Here is a 24,369-nt window from a genome sequence, read left to right on the forward strand (position 1 = left end):
GATCTTTTTTTATATAAGATAGACTATTACCTCCCTAACGGTCTCCGATACCCCATCAGTTACCTGTTCATATTTAATGTCACACTCCACCCTGATTAAATAATACATTGGACACAGTACTTCTTGTGCTGTACACACCTCAAACCCTGTTTGCTCTATGCTCCCAATCACGCACACATTACAGGGACCAGTGCTCCCAGCCCTCTCTCTATTATGAATGAGTCACTCATGTCTGGGTTTTTTTTTTTTTGAAAGGAACTTTCACTCCCTGAAAATTACAGGTTAATCTCTAAGGTAGCAAAACTCTTCTTCTTCTGGCGAATTATTTTCAATAAAATTATCTTTGATGAAGAATTGAATATTGAATATTGTTTGAGGGCAAATGTGTACCTCTGATGGGGTTTCATGAGCATTTTTCACAGAGCAAGGTTCTGTATCATGAAGCTAGATTGGTGGGTTATCCATCTATGTCTGTGTTTAAAGGCACACTATGCAGGATTTTCCTGAAAAACAATGTATAGACTCCTACAAGAGTAATCCCTTTCAATCATCACTTATGACCCACTAGAAGTGTGTGGCGGTGTATGTATCTGCAGAGACTCTGCCCTCTGCCTGTATTTTCTTATTATTTTGCTGTGTTCAGGACACTTCTGGGCATCACCCTTTGGGTAGTAGGTGTGTAGCCCCCAGCCAATAACAGCGTGCAGGGCGTGAGGTCGGGACTTGTAGCGTAGCAACCAGGTTACATTGCTGTCTCCGTCTCTCTCCTCTGCTCTCTGTGCCATGGATGTATAAAGAGTCTCTGTGTACTGCTTCAACATCATGGTTACACCGGGTTAAAAATACAGACTCGGTACACATCAAGTTGGGAAAATATGTCAAAGAGAAAGCAAAGTTCATTACTTGCTAGCTTTGGATTCAGATCTAAAAAGCTGAATCGGAATAACAACGAAAACATAGACACTGGCGGCTGGTGCCTCTGCAGCTAGCAGCACGTGCACAGGCGAGTTGGGGCCTCATCTCCCACCCAGTCACTCCCCAGATCCAGGTCGAGTTGAGGCTGAAGGCTCCTCTCAGGGAGACGGAGGTGATGCGAAAATTAAGCAGGTGGGTGAATGGAAAGACCGCAACGTTTGGCTTGACGTTAAGGCTGGAAAGTTAGGGTGTCTAGTGTTTAGGGAAGCAAAGAGCTTGCTGCTCTCGGAAAAGGGACGGGTATACACCTCATGTAAGAATGAATCAATGGTGAAGTTAGTGGTCCTGATGCAAGGAGGCTACGAAAAAAGATCTACAAATACAGGGACAGCCAAGCCAAGGTCAATGGAAATAGCCCAGGTGAAAGAAAAAGAAACCCTCCCAAACAGCATTGTTGATGTACACACTGACTTACTCTAGAACACAACAATCTCATTCAGAACGACGTACACCGTGGCGAAGGAAAGGCTATCGTATAAAAAGTTTAACCCCTTATGACATTGCAGGAGCTCAGTGGCACCAAAGTTGCCACAAATCTGACCATTCCTGTGCAAAAAATAAGTTGCAAAGGAAATGTGCTGAGAGTTTGTCTCCAATGTGAAAGAAACGCAATCAAAGGTAAGCATCACAATCGACAAAAGAACTGTTCATGGGAGTCCCTATCGAATCATTTATGCAACATGCGATGTAGTGGTAATGGTGATGTAGATCATTTTTCCTGGACATAGCGTAACTTACAGATAGGGTTGATGCTGAATCCATTCATAACTCTATGATGGCGAGTCTACGTAAAGCAGGAATAGATGATGAGTTTTTCAAGACACATCTCATGCACAGCCAGCGGTAGAGCTGCAGTGTTCACAGGAAAAGCCAGTGGAGAAATTGCCAGACTCAAAAACGACTTTCCGAACATGCAGTCTGTATACCGGTGCACAGATTAGAACTGGCAGTCAAAGATGCTCTTAAAGATGTGGCTGGCTGTAATCACTTTGAGTTCTTTATTTCAAAGTTATACTCACTCTATCACCAATCAACCAGGGATGCCAGACTGCTGCAAAGTTTCACCATCAGATGGGTTTCTAGTACCTATAACACAGTAAAAGCTGTATGGAAAGATTTCCCCACACTGGCACACCATTTTAAAATATCCAGTGAGGACAGATAGCACACTGATCTTGAGAGGCAAAAATTCAAAGGGCCTCACAAGCACCTAACCAACTCAGGATTTGGGGAAGATTTGGCTGTCATGAAAGACGTTCTGCATGAACTTCAGAGGGTCTCTCATGCTGCAGAGAGGAGAAATGACACTTGTGGATTCAAGTCTCCACGTCCAATAAACCATCGATGTTTTGACAGCCATGAAGACATCTGGTGGGAAATCAATGAAGAAGGCTCAACAGTGTGTCTCATCAGGCCTTTTTAAAGATGTGGAGCTGACAGAAGCCAGGGGGGAAATAAACAAGCCTCGCTTTTATGAAATCGGTGGTTACCTGTCTAACCAAGGGCTTACCAGATTCAAACTTGGTCCAGAAGCTCAGGGCTCTTGATAAGCACCAGGAGAGCAGGAGGCCTTGACTTTGTATGGCGAGGAAGAAGTACACAACCTAGATAAATGGCTAGGGGAACCAGCCAGGGAGGCTGTGGAGCAGTTTTGAGACTAGAGTTGATGACACAGGAGGCATTCAGGTAGCCTGCGTTGTTGAGCGTAGGTCACCCACCTGCATGTGAGGCTTTTATGGAACATGGGTAAATTATAGCGTCTACCGATAGCCCGCGTGTGAGGCATTTAGGGAACATCGGTGGCTCAGTGGCTAGCACTGTTGCCTCACAACAAGAAGGTCCTGAGTTCAATTCAGCCTTTCTGTATGGAGTTTACATGTTCTCCCTGTGTTTGCGTGGGTTTCCTCCCGCCATCAAAAACACGTAGGTTAGGTTAACTCTCCTGTCAGTGGCACTGGCATAGAGCTGGAGTTAGTCCCCGGCCGCTGCACAGTGGCTGCCCACTGCTCCTAATACTTAGGATGGGTTAAATGCAGAGATTGAATTTCACTGTACAACTGTATGTGTGACGAATAAAGTACCTTTACCTTAAATTGTAGTGTCTACCGATAGCCTGCATCACAGGTGTTTAGGGAGCATTGGTAAATTGTAGCATCTGCATGAGAGGCGTTTAGGGGACAGGCACAACTCTCTGTAGGTATTGTGAAATCGGCCTGTGAGTCAACCCCTGTGTCGTTGCCGGGGAAACTCTTGGTAATGTAGTAATTTTTCTATGCGTTGAGGCAGCAGCTGGAGGCCAAGCAATTAGGCCGTTCGAACAGGCACATTAGACAACATGTCACTCTTTCTAGGCATCTTGAAAATGTCAACTGTAATTAAAAAGACCGATGGAATAATTCTTACATTTATTTATAGCCTTATATTCTCAACTGAAGCCTTATATTACAGCCTAACTTTCAACATGTGGATGTTATTCCTACTGTTTCCTACTGTACTTCACTCATGGTTCTGATGATGTTGCTTATAATTAAGAACTCTGCCTCTTTCAAACAAACACACTCAAAGCTGGATTGGAAACCAGTAGATAACCAGCCTCATGATGCCAGTTAATCACCAATGTCAGGCTCAGTGAAGCCAGGTAACCCAAAGAGCCAGACTAAGTTGAACTTGCTTCTTGATATAGACAGTTGGTCTGAAAACTGATTTGAATGTGTTCAACAAAACTGAAACTTTTCTAGCAAAATTTGCTAATCCAGCTTTGAGAAACCCCTTATATCACTTGAAACTGTTGACTGATTTATCTTTGCATGCAGGACTAGAAATGTTTTAAAAAGAACCACTAATCACCTCTTTGTAGACAGTGCTCCCTGCAATTTAAATGTTTAATCCAAACACGACAGGCTTACAGAGAAGCTTTAATCTTTGTACACTTTCACACATATTTTCTTAGCTTCCCTAAGGCGTAAATTTTATTTCCTGTATTAAACCTTTTATTAACGGGAACAAACAGAGAAATTGAGTGAATAAGAGCTTTCAGAAAATGAACCACGTTTCTTGCAGAGAGTAATATTCCCAGCTGCTATTAACCACTGTGTACCGCTGTGCAGTAAATACAGTAAATAACAGATGACTGTTTAGGTCAAAAACAGACAATTCAATAGATCAGAAAACAAATTATATCAGTGGACCACTAGAAGTGGTCTTGCATGATTACAAGTTTTTTATTCAATGTAGCTGTGTCATTATATAACTCCTAACTTAGCTATAATAGATTTTTACTTCGGGACCCAGCTGCTGTCCTCTCTTTTCATCCAAAACCACTGCCTGTTCTTTTTGGCTGCTTCTGAAGATTACTGTAAGGCCTGATGTAAGCTTTGATCAAAACCCCTCAGTAAACTGGCTGTGCATACAAATGAAGGGCTCTCCCCCTCTACATGACTTTAGAGAAAGTTCAGCGTGTCTAAGCATATTTTTCCTCCTCATTAATATGCCTCGTCTACCACGTCTTCCCATGATAATGTGAGCTTTCTAATGTAAGCAAACCGTTTAGTGTTGGACTACAGTTAAAGGTCAGACCTGAGGCTGGCCTCACTGACTTTGTGGACTGTAAGTTGCTGCTGCTTTTGCTCATTCTTAGCCTCATTCCGGGAGAAATCGTAAGAGGTTTTCTGCAGCAACGCAGGGCCATGTACCATGAGGGAATAAGCACACACACATACACACACACAAAATGAAGCTATATCTCTACAGTAGAAAATGGTAAACTTCACTCCTTTTAATAATAGTAGGTTTTCTCTAATGTATCTCAAAACAGAGACACAGGTGTGCACATACTGTACACTGCGGATTCACATGTACTTACACACACCTTCCATCTGTTTGTCTTTCTTCATTTAACCTGTGATTTGCTAGGTTTAAAAACTGAAATGTCCAATATTAAAAGGATAGGTTCACAATTTTTCAAGTGTGTCTTAAAACAACAGTCAGGTGTCCATATGAAAAGTCAAAGAGGTTTTCCTCACTGTAATCATTCTGTTCACACTGGCTATTAAAAGATCCCCTTCAAATGTGCTTTCAATGTAAGTGATGGAGGCCAAAATCCACAGTGTGTCCACTCAGTCATTTTGTGCAAAAATGCATTTAAAGCTGGAGTGTGGGACTTTTGTCTCCCCCTTCTGACAGTAAGAGTAATTACAAAAACACTGTCAACACATGCTTATGTCATATGGTCCGCCATAGCCTACGCCGTTACTATTGTTGCAGCTGTAAAACGGTGGATAAATTGTTTTGAGTGTCAAACAACATCCGCGAAATGACTGGTTTCACTGTCAGAATTTGATCCATTCGGTCTGATAACATTTGGAAAGTGCAAAAGAGCCGCATGATTACATTATTTTATCTCCATTCAAGTTAGCAGAGAGCTAACCGGAAGTTAGCTAGCTAAGCAAGCTGAAGTCTCTAGTGCACATGCTCTGCCCATAGAGCAGTATCCAGCCAGTGCGGGAATGTCGAACCCAACATCAGATTTAAAACTCTGGTATACTGTGAAAAACAGAGATTTATCTGGCAGTGATAGACTTAATCAGCATTGTGTAAACTCATTTGGCAAGGGCTTGAATGTAACAGATGTTCTTTTATATGTAAAAGTTCTGCACTGCAGGTTTAAAAGTTGATGTGAAGCTTATATGAGGCTTCAGCAGTCTGAGTTAGTCATATCAAGTGGATATCTGTCACATTTAGAATCTTTTTAGCATCAAATTCCCTCTTTGTGTTTCCTCAGACAGTGTTTCCCTGTTGAGCTGTGGTGGAAGTATAGTAACAAAAAGACTTGGCACTTTGGCACTTTGTCATTAAAAAGACTGTAACATTGAAAGATATCTACTTGATTTGACTCATTTGGACGACTGAAGCTTCATATTCGCTTCAGATAAATTTTTAAATACATTTTTGCACAGAAGGAGGACTGTGGATTTTGTCCCCCATCACTTACATTGTAAGTGTATTATGAAGGGATCTTCTAATGGTCAGTATGAACAGGAGGAACGATTACAGCAAGAAAAACATGTTTCAATGTTCATTTGGGCTCCTGACTGTTGGTTTTAGAGACCTGAAAAATTGTGAACACATCCTTGAAGCTAAATGAAAACAATGGATGATAGTGTGGCAAACAGCTGCAAGCTATATAGCTAGGCTAGCTAGCTAGCTACATAAAGAATCTTGGGACGTGTAAACATGACAGGCAGTACTTTAAAGATTTCAACATTGAGCCTCTACATTCAGGGACAGATCTATTAAGAAATGTATTGCTTCATTTTTGTTTCTAATAGTCAGTTTTTACCAGTTTTATCATGACCAGCAGGAACCCTGTGCAATCCTTTTTCTGCTTGACAAAGTTGCCTAGAGGCAGAGCGGTTTCACACTCAGTTTAGGTGTATGCTTGCAGAATACAGAATGGTAGGTCTAATATGCAGAATTTTTAAACCATTACTCCACAATCTCATGCATGTCAATGATTAACAATTCAATCTAAGTATTATTAAAACCAAATTAATGGTTCTCTCTGCTCATGTAGCGCTGCTGCGTTTCAACCGACAATTAAGTAGCAGTCGCCATCAAAAGAGGCATTTAAACAATCCAGGACAGTCAGCAAGTGCAGTGAGTAGTTGACATCTGGCAAAAACCAGAGGGAACACTTGCTTTGAAATAAATCTCTCTAGTTATATGAGCTATCACTCCGATTAGTCACCATCTGTCTCCTCAGACCTGACTTGTGTTTGCCAACCACAATCAATAAACAAATGTCCGATAGAGATTTGAGAGAGGAAAAGGCCACCCGCCATCTTCAAACCTCTGGCTCTTGGAGGGTTTGCTGCTTATTAGGTGGCAATGTATGGCTGTCATTGTTCTGACAAGGTCATAGCATCAACTCACAGATGTGGAGACATCATGAAACAGCACAGGGACCTACTGTATATATTAAAACAGGCAATAAAATAATCCCAACTTTCTCTTTATTTATTCTTGATTCTGTCTTGGTACAAACGGACTTGTCAATCCTGCAGTTTTACTCACAAAAAGGTAAGTAGAGGAAAAGGAGGACGTGCCAACTTTACAACCATAGAAGATACTCAACAACATACTCTGATGAGATTATAAAATATAATTCATGGCAGGTGCGGGACACATTCTGTATTGTTGGCAAAGTGCTGTCTAATCTTCACAGTAAGCACATTTCACCTGGTGGTAGAGGAGATATGATGCCAGCTCCTCTTATATGTCTCTATTTAGACCTGACAGCTATTCCCTGCTCACATCATGTCCATGGTGCACTCTAGCTGCTCTCAACAGAGGCAGCTTTCCTCTACCTCCTTCCAAAGAGCTTACCCTTTCATATCTTCAGCATTTCTATCTTACAGCATTACCAGAGCTGCTCATTGATGCCTTATGTGTCTGCATTGTTTCTAAGCTGGACGACCTTTGGATGGAAAGATTAAGAACAGTTCATGTCAGCAATACGCTAAGTAAGTTGTTATTTGACACCTTGAAACCAGCCTTAGAGGCTAGCGGGCTGATCCATCGGCCTCGCTCTTCAGGGGTGATGGGAGAGTCACGGATACTGCCTTGATTACATGGGCTGAAACAACTGCAGACACAGCTGCATGTTATTTCTCAATTAATCGATTAGTTGTTTGGTCTTTAAAATGTCAGAAAATGGTTAAAAAAAAAAAAAATGGCGACCACTGTTTCCCAAAGCCCAAGGTATCTTCAAATGTCTTGTTTTATTCCGACCAACAGTCCATAACCCAAAGATACTCAGTTAACTGTCACAGAAACCAGAACATATTCACATCTGAGAAACTGGAATCAGAGAATGTGGACATTTTTTCTTTAAAAAATGACTCACAACTATTAATCAATTCTCAAAACAGTTTGCAATTAATTTAATAGTTGGCAACTAATTGATTGATCAAATGTCATTGCAGTTCTAAAAAGTAGTTCAACTAATTGAAAAAACTAGAAATTACAATATGATTACAAAAATATATCTATATTCTGAGTCAACTGTGTCATCAAACACAATGTGTTGCAATTGAGAACAAATGAAAACTACTTAGATAAAAGCTGAAAAAGATGCTAAAAGAATTGTTAAGTAATGTTTAAGTTTTTTTTAAGTTTAAGTAATAGATAAAGTGTTGGAATAAATTAAAATAGTTACATAGCTTAAAGTATGTGATAAATAGTTTAAACAGATAAAAGTAATGGATAAATGGTTGAAACACCAGCTTTAGCCACTCTCAGTGGTAGCAGCATAAATCCTAAATTGACCAAACCACGTAAACAATTCAATTATATGAAATGATTAAGGAAACAACATCCACTTTTATATAATCAAAATTTTTTAAAATTAATTTGGAACATCATTGCATTGTTGGAGGGGTACATTTATCAGTTTATCTGACAGGGTGGTGGGGGACGTCTGGCACAAAAGTTTGGGAACCACTGTTTCAGACTATGCAGATACTTTAATTTAAAAAAAGTAATTTTTTAATTACATTAATTGGCAGTCTGCTTCTCTCCTATCAAAGCTACAAACAAAACGTCTGCTATAGCAACGAGCTAACCTGTATGGACGGATGATAATCAGATGACTAGTGCAATTATTTTCCATGTTTAGCAGTGTAGTTCATGCCAGTGAACATGTACAGATTTTCTTTGCATTGTTTTCCATTCAATGCTCATTATTAGTATATTTTAGTTGGTATATGATGTATGTGACCTAATAGATAGTGACATGGTGGATTCAGTGGTTGAACGTGTTTTGACATGTTCTCTTCCACAGATAAATGAACAGGAAACATCCTGGTAACCATTAACTCCTCTTATTATTTTGGGCCTAATTACTGCTAACCACAACAGTCATTTATCTGTGGTCTCAACTACGAGTTGTATCAATCCATGTAGTCCAACACTGCTGCCATACAGTAGCCAGGGGATCGTGTGTCACATGCTGTGCCACAGAGACCAGACAGTCTTTTGCATGTATTTTCTACTGCTTCTCCTCTGTGTTAGTTAGCCTACAGAAAACCGTCTCTTGGTTTGCTGTATTGGTTAGGATGTGAAGCTCAGATCTTGGGCTGAATTTAGAGTAGCACAGCTGAGGCTATGGTGAGGTATCTTATGGCCCTATCCAATGAATGTTTAATGGGTCTGGAGAAGTCGACTGTGCTGCATCAGTAGGCCAGGCTGTAAAATGAGACAGGGGAGGAAGCCGGCCAGCTCAGGATGGAGGGAGGGGAGGGGAGGGGAGCATAATGGAGTACAGTATTTAGAGAAAGTATGCAGAACAGGACAGAGCGACCAAGATTCATGTTAGCAGGAAGCTATTACCAAAACCCACACTGTTGCACTAAAAAAAACCCTTTAAAAGGAAAATGGTATGGGTATAAGATTTCAGATATCTTTTATTCCAAACCTGCACTGAAATCAAGCTTATTTAAGGAGAATCATGCTACATGTTGTAATAACTTTTTACACTGCCAGCTGCAAGTGAGCCACACATACTGCATCCATCTAACTGCTTCCTCTGCCAGACAGGGCAGTGCACATGTCTCCGTGTCTGTAAAGTGGCAGTGGGTGAGCACAGCAGTGAAGACGCACCGCACTGTGGACACAAAGCATCGATCTGACTTTTACTGGGATCTCTCAGCAGATCAGGAAAAAAACTGTCAACTCAAAGGAAGGCTTTTCCTTCGAGCGTTTTGGCGGAAATTTGACTGCAGACACAAGCAGGAGGCAGAAGGCATTACCTCTGTCTATAAACAATGTCAGGATCACTTCAAAGGTTTATTGCGATGTCATAATAGTAAAGTAACAAGGCCGGAGGATGTGACAAGCCTCGTGAGAGACCCCAGACCTGCCGTGCGATGGCTGTGAGATCTCAGGGATTATTACAGGCTGAAGGGAGGAACTGAAGAATTGACAGTAATGTCAGAACAGAGTGGTGTTCCTCCAAACACTTCACTTAAACTCTATTTCATCCTCAGCTATTTTTATGGAGCACAGAGATGTGGCCACACCAGGCGCCTCGACTCTACCGTTATAAACTGGTCATATCTGAACCGCGGGGTAGTTTGGATTTAAACCCGGCAAGAATCTTCATTATGCTCCTGAACTGTGTCCTTCACAGTTGCCCCCCTCCCCATACTCACTGACTGGAAATGAAGCTTTGTCCTCCCATTAGGGACTGAGTTACCATGTACATCTGTCTATCCATATGCCCAACTGCAAGCCCTGCACAGCTGTGAAGGATGTGCTAATGAGGCCTATAATCTACAGGACATAGCAGGAAAAATAAATGATTCCACCTCACAAAAGACATTCTACAACTTCGAAAAACGAACATTTCCATCCCACAACAAGAATAGATCATTCAAAATAAGTGAAATAATCCAATTTAATCTGATTGGTTGTTTTTTTTTTCAAAATTCAGTTTGATTGGTAGATGCACAAGTGGTATTTTTCCGCACTTGAGAATAGTGAAATGTATCTGTGGCTTTATCTCAGGCCTCCAAGCAGAGAGATGTCAGACAAAGTTCAAATCAATCCACTGGACTGCTTAATGAAAGGCTGAGGGCGTTCTGCCCTTCATCTGAGTGGCTTCATCACTTCTGCTGTCAGCTGTAGAAACCCCAGCATAAATATGGCAGTGGATTGATTTGAACTTCATTGGACAAAAATGACTTGTGTGATACTGGAACACGCTCACAGAGTGAGGTGCATCAAATTCACCGGTTCTGCAGTTTACGATGATGACACCAGATACAAAGTGTGCAATCACACACTTGAAGACAAATGATCTTTTACTGACTCGAGAGCACTTAAAATCTAATTCCCTTTGTAAAGCTAAGAACTATCACCATCAGTTATGATTGGCAGATGCTGAAACATTGAAGTTTAAATGACCAATTCACTTTAGAGCTGAAACAATTAGCTGTTTAATCAACAGAAAATGAATCACCAACTATTTTGATAATCGTGTAATCGTTGGTCATTTTTCAAGCAAAAATGCCAAATACTTGCATATTCCAGCTTCTCATATTTGAGAACTTCCTACTTTACCTTTCTTACATTATAGAACATTGAATATCTTTGGGTTTTAGATTGTTGGTCAGACCAAAAATCTATATGAAGGCATTTTCCAAACATTTAATAGAACAAATGATTAATTGATTCATTGAGAAAATCAGCAGATTAATTGATAATTAAAATTAGTTGCAGCCATAATTGATTGCTCAAAAAAGTATGCATAATGATTACATCATCTAAATGTTTGGGTTGTCCATGGTCCTTTGGTCTTTTGAAAATCCACAGTGCTGCCATACCTGGTAAGGACTATTATTATCAAGCTGTTATTACGGGCTTTGATTTTTTGTATTGCAAAATTGTGTTTGCACTGTGGGGTTTTTAAGACCAGCCCTGACACCTAGACCACATGCCAGTCTGTCCATTACATGAAGCAAAAATGCAGGCTAGCATGAATAGTGTAGCTGATTTATCAAACCATGCTACCCAGCCATGGGCAGTCATATCTGTGGGTAGAGAGAAGTACCTACAGTAAAGCAGCTTGCTCGGCCAAACTTGGGAAATGCAACTATAGACACCATCCTCAGGTACATGTCACACTTGCCGTGCTTTTCTATAGATCAATATTGATAAATGTGCACAAACTAAATAAAAATTTGAAGTGTGTTCTATGAAATGACCATCTGCTCTGTTTTCATTAGCCATGCTAGAGACGTGGCTAGGGATAGCTGTGGTTTTGAGTAAAATGTATCGACAACTATTAGATGGATTGCCATGAAATTTGGTTCAGACATCTATGTTCCCCTCTGTGTGAATTATTCTAACTACTGTAATCCCTTAACTTCATCTAGTGCTATCATCAGTCTAAAACTGTTCATCAAATATTTTGTTTTTACAAATACCAGTAAAACTGGTAACACTTCCATCATATCTGATGTTTAGTGTCAATTAGCAAATGATAACATGCTAACAGGCTATAATTAGATGTCATAGTACCCATTATATCTGCTTAACATTCAACGTGAGCATTAAGCTCAAAGCAGAGCCTCCAAGAGACTCTTGTTTTATAGCTTTTATTTCTCTTCTGCTGACTGGGATTTTTATAATCACAGTTCCATGGTGAAACGCACCTTAACAGAAATATGGGCACTAAAAAACAACAGTGAAATATCACTTTGCTTTGACTTGCAGTCCGGTGCTAATCAAAGGAATTCAACTAAGATAGGATCTTCAATTCTCTCTCCACAGCGGCACAACAAGACGTCAATACAACTGGGCAGTGTTTTGATGATGTGCCTGTTCTTTGTGCCCTGACTGCAGCAGAAGGGCTCCAGCAATTACTAGCTGGACAGCTTTAAGATGAGTCAGCTAAAGGACACTGGTACAGTATATTCAGAACACATACACCGGAAAGCAATACCTTCCCCAAGCGCTGTGCTGCAAGGGCTGCTCCGAGTCAAATACTTGATGGTGATCAGTATGCCATACACACACTACCTATAACTACCATGATCTATTTTAGTGCCTCGCAGATCTGAGGAGTAGCTGTGAGGGAGTTATAAGGGAGTCAGTTTTGGATAAAACACAGCAGTTGTCTTAATGTAAGCTGAGAGACAACTAGAAAGATAGAGTCTTTATTCATGCTGAACTACACCAGTGGACCCACACATTCTTCTTTGCAAGCTCATTGCTCCTTTCAGGGGTGATATATAATTGAAGTTACACGGGGAGGCAATACTAAAGAAGCAACCCTGTCCTCCCCTGACAAGACTTAAGTGACAGCCCCAGGACGCTGAGTGATGGTGCAGACACATACAAAAGCACAACACTTACAGCTACTAACTGGAAGGCAAAATCAGCTGTTGTGTTCACAGTTTCTGGGCTATAAAACTATTCCAAGCTTAATAAAGCTACTTAGGAGGCAAACTTCAAAGTCAATACTTGTTTAGTCATATTCTTTAAATCACACCTAAAGGCATATACTGATAAAATGCAAACATCGCTCTCTGAAAACTTGAAACAATTGGAACACAGCAGTGAAGGTAAATCTGTCTGTCTGTTAATAATCCTGTTAAACATGAATCTGACGTCTCTCTGGGTTGATGGGACTGAAATAGAAAACGCGCTGACCTTAGTACAACAACAACACCCTGTGGACTGTTCATACATTATTGGTGGTGCTGCACAACGATCTAAAACTACACATGAAGCATCTCTTGATAATCTTTTCCATCAATCCATCCAGCCAAGCACAGACTAGTTCACTGAACCAAAATGAAGGCTGCTGGGAGCTCGGGGGCTCGACAGCAGCCGCCAGTCGCTGCTCCTTGGCCCAAATACCAGGCTGATTGACATCTAAAGGTTGGTGACTTTTATGAAGTGTGCCATTTGCCCCTGGCAACAGGGGTGCTACTTTTTATTATGCTCAGTGGGAGTGAAGGCTCCCCTTATATATGGAGCACAAACTGTCCGCAGCTGATTATACTGCACAAACATCTGTGAACTGTGCGTACCAAGTTAAAGGTCATTTCAACTGATTCCACTTACATTTTATCCATTGTCTTAAAAAAAAAAACTCTATTTAAAATGATAGATTTTTTAAATACAGTCCATACAGAGAGTCTATAATTAAACACAACCAATTTTTCAATATCAAACCTTTAAGTGTCTACGCAGAAAACGACAGCTCAGTGGCCACAACGACCGCAAACGTATAGAACTGTTGAGGATAAACGAGGTAACAAGACATTGTAATTGTAGTGACACTTTGGCTACTTTAAGCCCCATTTGGCCAAGCAATGGATGAGACAATCCCAAGTGGAGTGTCCATGCCAACACCAAATAGACAGGTGATGTATATTATTAGGTAAAACAAAAACTTTACTTAAAACAAGCACTGAAGGTTCTGGTTCAAAACTATTCAGTTTATAGACTTGAATTCTAGATATGAAAGTTGAACTAGAGAATGTGCCTCCTTCCTACAGAACTTGAACTTGACCACTGCATTCACAGAAGTATTTTGATCCATTTTTTCAAAATTTAATTCATCAAATACATACAACAAAACAAAAGGTTAAATGCTTATTTCAGTACCATGGATAGCGCCACTCAGTCAGATGTGCTAGTATTATTAATGTCATTCTTGCAAGTCACTGTTAAACTCAGCTCTATATGCAACGCACAGCAAACTTCAATACTGAATAGAAAATAATCACAACATGCATAGCACAATGTGCTGTCATCATAAAAACAAATAAGCTACAGTACATTCCTACTTGTCAGACTAAGAAAACAGTCTGCTTTGATGATGGACTTCTGTCTTCTTTTTATGCTTCTTCATCACGTAGCCTAGACTCAGTGTTATCTCTACTGTCACACAAGCGCTGACAGTGAAAGTCCATTTCTGACTTGTTTGCACTAATGACTTCTCATGTAGATTTTTTTTAAATAGCCTATTTTTATTTTAGATATTCTATATGATCAGCATAAATCACTATGAGGGGGATCATTTTTGTCTCAATCCAGGAAGGTAAATGTTAGAATTAGAGAAACATCTTATGTGAAGCTACAGGGATCAGTGCAGGCCGTCGTACCCAATGAGAAGATTCTGAGAGAAGTAATGCACACCTACACACACTTATCTGGTCGAATAGGCTGAACTTTATGTGCACTACAGGAGGGAAGTGAACCTTTTGAAGTTTTGAGAGCATGAAAATAGATTGATGGGGGGGGGAAAGTCAGTGAACAGGTGAAATTCTGAATTTTGTGTTGAAACATGTTGAGTCATTATGTCATTAACAGCAGTGATTGGTATCAGATCAATAACTAGAAATCCCGCCTTGCAGTTGTATGACTCCACCAAGCAGTCAAGTTGTAGTTTACATCCACGTCTGTCCAGACTCATATCATATTTGTAGTGAAGACTTTGAAGGGATTTAATAAAAGGTATTGAGTGTATATTTGGGCAAAATTGGGCTATTTGGATATAAAATGTCATCATTTTCTCCTATTAGACATTTGTGTGAAACTTTGTCATAATTAGCGTATTAATTCTTGAGTTACGGCCAAAAGCATGTTTTGTGAGGTCACAGTGACCTTGACCTTTGCCCACCAAAATCTAATCCAAGAGGATGTTTGTGCCAGATGTAATGAAATTCCCTCCAGGCGTTCCTGAGATATCGCATTCAGCGAGAATGAGACAGACGGACAACCCGTAAACACGACGCCTCAGGCCACGGCTGCCGCTGGCACAGAGGCATAAAAAGCCAGATTGGAACTTCCCTAATCAGAATCAGACTCAACATATACAGCAAGTCCTTCAGCCAGAGAACTCCCGACACCCACATGATTTACAGTAAATTGGCTGTGAACGACACGCAAGTCTCCCTTTTCTTGGTCAGCAGCTTTGTTTTAGCCAAGCAGCCACCCACTTACAGTGAAGACTCATTAAATGATCATACTGTAGGGATCATCAAAAAAAAAAACAAAAAAAAAAAACAGGGACACCCGCAAAGTTTCTGGAAATAAAATTAATTAGGCACCAGTGCTCCTTCACAGCTCCATTCACACACACACACACACACACACACACACACACACACACACACAGTTTACCCAAAAATACACATGCATACACACACACTCCGACTGGGGAGACAGCAACACAGAGTCTCACAAACAAGTTCAAAAGTTCTCTGTAGCTTCAGAATCTCATTTCACTCAAACAAACATGCAGCTTTAATGATCCCGAGAGGATCAGACTGTAATCAGTCAGAGCAAAAAAAACATATCCAGAGATAAACACAGACAACAAGCATTCAGGATCCAATTATTCACCTGCAGAGGTGATCGGAAGAGCAAACGCAATACTTTTCTCATCAGCTTAGTGGATCAACACAAATAAAAACTACAGGTGACACCTGCCTGTAACATTCTTGTCAAATGTAGTTTGTCATGGACAGAGAAAACTCCACCTCTAGTGCACAATAAAACACATTCTCTTAACAGAACTTGTGGAACGGCACAAACAGGTTGTTATCTGGAGGCTTGAAGACTATCAGTAGATCAGTCTTCTGTAGCGTCCTGCTGCTTCACAGGTGGGTTTTTCCCCCCAACAGTGAGCACAAAGTGTGTCATCATCTCTGTCCAAAATGCTGAGCTAAGCACTGGCTGACATTGGTTAAACCACACAAACAGCTCATAATAAAAGCTCTTCAACTCTTCACCTCTTCATCGGCAGTGAAAAAACACTTTTTTGGAGCAACACCAGTTTCAAAGTCTGCTGAAAACTTTGTGTTGAAGCAGTGAGACACCTGTTGAATAAGCGCCAGTTAAACTTGCAGAAATGAGACGCTGCTGTGTGTAACTGCTGAGCCTGATTAGCTACGTCCCGGCCTACACATCAGCAGCAGAGAGGATGATATTCTTGTGGAATATAAGTAATATTATCAGTCATTGTACCATATTTAATGTTGCACCTAACGACTATTTTCAATATCAATTAATCTGATGATTATTTCCTAAACATGCTGATTAGCCTTATCGTTTTGTCTATTAAAAAAAAACCTTATGGCGACATCTTCAAATGTATTGTCTTGTCTGATCAGCCCTCTAAAATCTAAAGATGTTCAGTTTACTATCATTTTTGCTTTAAAAAATTGCTAAAACAATTATTCAATTATCAAAATACTCTGACATTAATTTTCTAGCGATTGACTAATTGTTTCAGCTCTCATCGTGTCGGCAGCAACAATCAGATAATCATCTGTTTGTGAAATTGCATATCTGTGCAAAACTGTTCTTAGTGTAAAGAAAAGTGTTCAATGCTTGAACTGTAAATAAAGATGTTGTACGTTATTTTTCACATAGTTCCGATCCACGATCCTCTAAATAACCAACACCCCCTCCTCCTCCTCCACCCCTGTGCCCTCTTGGCATGTTGTGGCATATGTATTTATCAAGCAAGCGAGTGGCATTTATCTCACAGCTTAGTCATAATTAGTGCAACTTAGTGTGGGACAGACAGCCTGTTAGTGGGCATATGTTCAGATCCTGGTTAAAGACACACTGCTCCCTGAGGGGGTGGGTGTGTGTGTGTGTGTTGTGTGTGTGTGTGTGTGTGGGTAAGGGTAACAAGTGTGTCTGCGTATGGCAGCAGACGGTTGCTGTGGAGCGCGCCCTGAGCCTCCATTAACACAACCCACCATGTTCCCTTCCCTCGGCTACCCGGCCGTGCTGAGAGAGGCCACTTGAAACCTGGAGGGAAGCGAGTTCACCCGAGTGTACGGGAGAGGGGGAAACGACAGGACGGAGCAGAGAAGGGGAGACGCGGGAAGAGGAGAGGGGGAGAGTCAGATGTGGGAGGAGGGAGGGAGGGAGGGATGAAGCAAGGTGAGAAGGAGAGGAAACCGGAGAGGAGGGGAGAACGCAGTGAGGAAAGAGAGGCGAGTCTGGCTCGGGTCCAGGGTTATCACTGGCAAAAGTCGAGGCGTTTGCCAGCTGCCAGCTTGAAACAGCAGTGCTCGGCCAGAAGGATGCTGCAGCTTCTGCCGGCTGGTGTGTGTGTGTGTGTGTGTGTGTGTGTGTGTGTGTACACGCATGGATGCTGCAGAGCCCTGAGAGCTCCATCGATGTGTTAAAGCACAGGACAAGGACCATATGCATAACCAGTTAGACTGACTGACTGTCTGTCTTTACAAAACACAAACAAGCCCAGTCACATCTAAAGAGAGTTGAATCAAGGGCAACTGGACTTGCTTGTAGACACCTGAAGTGCTTCCTCATGGGGGAAATGTTGGGTCTCTGTAAAGTAAAGAGTACGGTCTAGACTTGCTCTATGTGAAAAGTGCCATCTGTTGTGATTTGGCGCTATATAAATAAAAACTGAATTTAGCTTAAGACGCTACTAGACGACCCAAACACAAGAAAAGCAATCTAGTGTATGCAGTCCAACGCACAGACTTGTATATCAGGGAAACAACCATTAAACAAACGCATGGCTCAACACAGGAGGGCCAACTCCTCAAGACTCAGCAGTTTACCTCCACCTGAAATATGAGGGACACTCTCTCAAGGACAACAATGTACATATTCTGGGTAGGGAGGAAAGAGGAGTGAAGGAGGAACTGAAGAAGCCCCTTGGATGAGAGGTGAAACATCTCGAAGTATCTACAACCAAGTCCAGCTGCCCTAAATTCAACCCTCCTTGGATAACCGTGACCTGGACTACATAGCATCAGTCATAGTATCTCCTCACTGCCGTCCGCAAGTTAGTTGCCTGCTGTCCCACCCATGGCAGAAAAGAGGGAAGCCGCTTAAAAACATCTCCCTAAGTCTCCTTTCTTTGGCAAACAACGCTTAAGCGTATCCTCTTTAGGCAGGACATTACATAACTGTATGCCGTGTAGCCAGTGGAGCTCAGTCGCATTCCGGAGGGATATCAACAAAAATAAACAGATATAAACCTGCGAGATTCAGTGTCAAAAGTTGAACGCAGTGATGAAAGGCTTGTTTTCTTCATCAAGCGCTCCTCTCTTCATCGCTACTCATCAGTGATGCTGAAGCACAGACGCTGTCCCACTTTCCTCCATCTCTCCTCTCTCTTTAAAATGTGTAGAAGCGAGGGAAAGAAGAGGGGAGGGGAGGGGAGGGGAGGGGAGGGGAGGGGGGTGAAAATAGCAGGGATTCAATTTTTTTTTTAAGAGTAAAGTGCGATGCTGCTGCAGCTTTATTTGCTCGCCACGTCTCCCTGTCATCATCGACGTGAGAGAAACTTGGATGAGTCGTTACATGTGGGTCCGCTGACTACAGGATGATGTCATTTACAACTGATGCTGAAACAATTAGTTGATTAACTGATTAGTTTATTGACTGAAAATTTGTTTTAAATTCAGTGATTTTTAAGCAAAAACGCAGAGAATTACAGTTACAGCTTCTCAGATGTGATTATTTCTGGTTTTCTAAGAATTCTATGATAGTAAACTAATTATCTTTAGGTTTTGGACTGTTGGTTCGACAAAACAAGCAATCTGACTGTCTTGTACTAGACTGGACGAATAATCGGTGAGCTGAGAAAATATCTATTTCGTAACAGGTGAAACTGATTCTAGGTTGGCCCTACTTTACGGAGGTCTTTTCTGAACGACCCGCAGATTTCACATAAATAACATTAAACCCACATAGGGAGAGTCTCTTATCTCTATCACCTCTCTGCAGGCAGGTCAGAGGTCAGGGTCGGCTGCAGGCGGCTTGGTTGAAGGATCTCTCAGCCACACTGCACTTCAGCTGCTTTCAACAAACAAGCCAAAATGCTTGTTAAATAGGTTTTAAGCTCACGTGAAGTCATGATACTTGTGGTAAAAGTTGCACCAACGCATGACTGACTTATAAGCAACCTCAAAGTGTTGGGAGCTGTTTCAATTCACCTTAAAGCTGTGCCGGCTCAGAAAGCGCTCCCTCTAGCGGACACAGCTACAGGTTCAGCAGAGACAGCTCCCCAGGAAGAGGTTAATCCACTCATAGCATTTTAATGACATCTACACCAGCGCACCATACTAATCACATTTGCCTTCACATTTCCAGAAACGGCTGGCAGCCGGTGTGCGGCTCAGTGGAACCGGCTGCTGCAGTCCAGCGGCTACCCGCAGCATGCCCCGCAGCGGCGGGAGAGCAAACTCACGCGTCTTGGGAGGAATATGTCAACCCAAATAAGCTGCAGTATCCATCACTCTGAAGCCGAGCACGTCACAACTCCGATAGTGCCATTTATCACCGAAAACCACGCATGTCCATGATGTATTACAGCAGGAACAAACAGGTTCCCCTCTTTTAAAAAACAGCTTTAACCAAAGGAGCTCCATCTACCCTCCGCGGTGAAGCTCCGTTTTAATTCATTAGTCGGTGAACCGGACCGGCTGCTCTCAGGTGCGGTGATGAACATACGTATGAACTTCATGACGTAAAGTGTGACATTTAAACATGCAAGCGACATATCAAAAGTTAGCAAACAGACAAGAGGGAGAATGTTTTTAGAAGAAAAAGAAGCCAGGTTAAAACTTACACATCCTGCACTTCGACTCACCTTGAGCGGCCGTTCCTCGGGTGCTGAATACACTTGCTATCAAAGTGGCCACATACCAAATCATAGTACTATTGCCAACCACAAATAAACCTCATCATATCTCAAAGTGCCCCTTTCGGTGAATCTCTCATCGCCGAGTGGCCCAGGACAGACTAAAGGCGGCCGGTATCCTGTTTTCTTGTTAACCGAGCCCTGGACACTTTTCCATCGGCGCGTTCCCCTCTCTCTGCCCCTCTCCTCCGCGCTCCTCTCGCATCCTGAGACGGATCACCTGCGCCAATGGGACGAGAGCAAACGATGCTGTGAAACCAAGTGCGAGCCTTTAGATAACCGCGGTCCCGCCTCCGCACTGCTTTCATTGATGGACGTGGGAGGGATGCGGCCGCTCATTGGTTACCTATGCTGTCGGTTTCCCCGCTGCAGTGAGGCGTTCATTGCATATGGGAATACTAAGAGTTTCCAGTTTTCAGTGAAAAGAAACCACTTCAAGTGTTTACGACAGCTAGAGAGGAGGACTGCTTGCTCATTATGAGCTTTTTTCACCCTCAACGGACTTAAACGTAATACAAGCAACAATACTACTGTAAAGGTGAGGGAGGGGGGCGGTCAGCTGAGAGATTTCTCTGTTGAGAAGGGATGGATTTTGTTTTAATCTGTGTTACTAATATAATGGCAAAATGTATAACTTGTTTCTGTTGAAAACCAACAAAATTTTGTTTAAAAAAAGTCAATTATATTAGTTTAATTACTTTTTAAAGTACAGTAACAGTGCTTTATATGGAAGCAAGAAGGAAAAACATCATAGAAAGCAAGAGAAAATTATAAATTTTAAAACGGGGGAAATTATTATCAATACATACAATCAATTACAGAAACATGGTAATTTTAGAGAGTGGTTGGGCTATAAAGACTGCATTACTTAAACAGCCTATTACAAAGACAAGAAGCCCAACCACCTCTTCTAAAGAATGTGTTCATTGTTTGCAGTAAGGTAGCAATGCCTACACAACATCACAATGCCAACCACATGATGGCAAAATCCAACAGGTGGTTATCCTGTATAATAAATGCAATGAAAATCACTCATTCTGTTTGTTTAAAAGACAGACTATCTCTACTGACACTTGAATGCAGCCTAGGTGTTTATCAGTGACACTGAAATTAGCGTGAGTGGTGTGCATGGGGAATCAGGATCCATGCACAAAACTTCTTAGTCGTGCAAGGCTTATTGTAAAGTCCAGATTTTCTCGTAGGACATGAATGCAGCACTAGATGGAGCCGTTTCAAGGTGGGTTGGAGTGTGAATCCGTAGCGGAGCTGCAGTATCATCCTGCGCAATAAGACGAGAGGAATCCTCCAGCATGTGCATGTTTAGACCACTTCCATCCACACATTTACATCCTTCTTCAAATATGAGTTTGTGTTTGTAAAAGATGCTCACTATGTATGAATGAAATGCTGGTTACACTGATAAAGATTTGTCATGAGGACCACTGTCATTATAGAACACTGACTAAAACAATTCTCAATACTTGTAACAAATAATTGAATTCGGCATGATTCATGTCCATTGATGCATTTTAAACGTTGTGAGTCAGTTATCATACTCAGAAATGCCTCGGCAGGGACAGTTTAAAATGTAACTGACTCAGTCTGCCTTGCTCATAGGGCTACATCATGCCCCAAAGCCCAATCGACTCCACCTCCAAGCTGAAGGACCCCCACTGCTGCTTCAGGAGGAGGTTCCAGTTATAGCCCCCAGCTAGATGACAAACACATTCACTTGAAGTTATTTCAGGTTCTCATCACTTGACTCTGTAAGCCTCCTCTCAGGAGCTCGAAGACACTTTTTTTTTCCATTAACTTGGAGAAAATTAAGTGTTCACTGAAAGGTAAATTAAACATATTTTCTTTTTCTAAATGGCAAACTCTCATATTTATGATTTGATGATTTATGATGATTCATTTTTACAACTTGAGAAACCTCAACTTCTCTCCAGAAATATCAATCATTTTTTTTCAACGAGTCATTATGATTTCAATCTCTAATTTCAGGCCTAATAAGTGTGCTGGTGGTCATTTGGGAAATTATTGCTCCATTAATAAGATTTAAAGACTTAATAGTAGCTTTGATGTTTGCCGAGTGGGCGTTGATTGACAGTTGTGATTGAAAGTTGGCTCACCTGCTGCGCTCCCCGGCTCTGGGAACTCGCACTGAGTCAAGCTATTGTTGCAATATTTCACTAAGTTTAATGTTACTTGATTATGATACCTGCCCTGTTAGCACAATTTAGCTAAAGTAGCTAACGTGTTTTCTAGAGCGTGAAAGGAAACACCCCGCACTCCTTATTCTGAAGGTCCTGGCTCCAAATAGAAAAGATGGCGCCGACCGTAAACTGCAGCTCTGGGCTTCAATGGAAACCAACGGGTGACATCACACCTTGTTACCTCCATCTTTATATACAGTATATGGGATTATCTTGTGGTCTTGTCTCCTTCTATGTGGGACCTTGATGTTTAGATCATGATCCTGTGAGGCTGAGTTAGGTATAAATATGTGTGAGTTTTATGTTTTGCTGTGTTTGAAGGTGTTCTGGGTGGGAAGGAGATTACTTCAGAGTGAGAACATTGGGCCTCATTCACAAAAAGTGCGTACACACAAATTTGTACTTAAACCGTGCATATGAATGTTTTAGGCACAAATCCAGGATTCATCAATATGTTCTTACCTGAATTTTACTCTGCGAACAAATTTAGAACTGCCTCAGACCATGTGAATGCACAAATCATAAACATCCCAAGACAATATAGTCAATATTTATTCCAATGTAAACAGTATATTATAACGATAATTATTGAAAAAATGATTGGGCCTAAATATACAATATACTCAAGTGTGAAATTGCTAATAATACACTATTTACTAATTATAAAATTAATAACTAAGACTTTGTAATCCATAAATAATCATCATAAATATAATGAAATTATTAGTACAATAAAATTGTCAGTTCAGTAGTGGCACAGAGAAGGTAGGCAGAGATTTATATAGATCAATTCCACAGATCTACACATTTAACAACTTTTTATTTTGTTATGGATGTACAGTGTGGTAGTGGTGCAACAGGTATGCAGGCTGTATACAGGATTCACAATCAGGCTCCAAACGGTTGTGCCAACGACATGTTTACCATTCAAATCTGCATTTTCTGGCTTCTGCTTTTAAAGCTATTGTTTGCATTTCACTAGCAGTAAAGTTTTTCTACATTTTTACCATCACCATCCTGTTTGCGATGTGTGACACCTCCACTGCTGCGTGACTCCAACAGAGCTTTCCTTATATAGAGAAATGGGGGCGTGGTAGTATGCTGATTACCGATAGCGGGCACGCACCTGTCAATTTAGAATGATTCACTAATGATTCACTAACATACGCACAAGAAGAACAAAACTGGCCAGTGCACATGTGTCATGAATCCGATGGTGATTTTGCATGTAAGCAAAGTAAGAACATTTCTACGCACATATTAGTGAATGAGGTCCATTGAAAGAGAAAAGGGGGAAACATTTTTCTTTGTGGAATTGCTCTTTATACATTTCACTCTTTTCTAATAATAATATTTTGCAAAAACAGATTTATTTGGGTATTTATTATCACCATTAATTAATGTTAAACTGAACGTGGACCTCAAGCTCTAGAGTTCTTGTTGTTTTCGTTCACTAAACCACCAGCAAAGATGTGACGGTATGAGTTTGAGGATGCTTGAGTGCGAGGGTGTGATGAGATGCATCATCCCCCGAGATTTCATAAAAATCGTATGAGTAGTATCTGAGTTGTTAAATGTGAAATGTATGTGAACAAATTAGATTATGAGGATTCTCCGGGTCCAAACTTTTTCATTTTGTAAACCCAAACTTGAGATGGATTCTTACTTATCCTCTTTTCTTACTCATAATGAGTGATGGAGATTTAATTCAAAGCATTTTGAGGCAAATATCCAGGTACAAAACATCTTCTGTAGTCTCTTCCTCACTCTGTCACACTCTGCCTCTCCTTCCCGCAGCTGCCTTGATCTCCATCTCTCCTCTATCTCACAAAGCCTGTGAGGCGTCACTTGCTTGTGTTGGCTCGTCTACAAGTTTGGCGTGCCAGGCCCCAGTCATGTCAGCATCTCAGACTGAAACGTTACCAGCTACAGATTCAGCTGAAGACCTTTTTCCTGATGCTTTTC

The 24,369-nt window shown here is 41.3% G+C and overlaps 1 protein-coding gene across 4 annotated transcripts in view; it reads right to left on the minus strand.

Annotated features, from left to right (window-relative positions):
- LOC122994872 (protein turtle homolog B-like) overlaps positions 1–24,369 on the minus strand; it is a 162,578-nt gene that overhangs the window by 136,214 nt on the left and 1,995 nt on the right. For 3 of the 4 annotated variants that reach the window (XM_044369635.1, XM_044369633.1, XM_044369637.1), the window contains exon 1: positions 20,138–20,444. The exons of the other annotated variant lie outside the window; for it this stretch is intronic. In XM_044369635.1, the coding sequence (XP_044225570.1) occupies positions 20,138–20,201 (64 nt within the window). In that variant the 5' untranslated portion in view covers positions 20,202–20,444. Of the gene's footprint in view, positions 1–20,137; positions 20,445–24,369 lie in introns of those variants that run through there. 4 annotated transcript variants of the gene reach the window in all.

The sequence above is a fragment of the Thunnus albacares genome, chromosome 13 (genome assembly GCF_914725855.1).
Source record: "Thunnus albacares chromosome 13, fThuAlb1.1, whole genome shotgun sequence".
Classification (NCBI taxonomy): Eukaryota; Metazoa; Chordata; class Actinopteri; order Scombriformes; family Scombridae; genus Thunnus; species Thunnus albacares.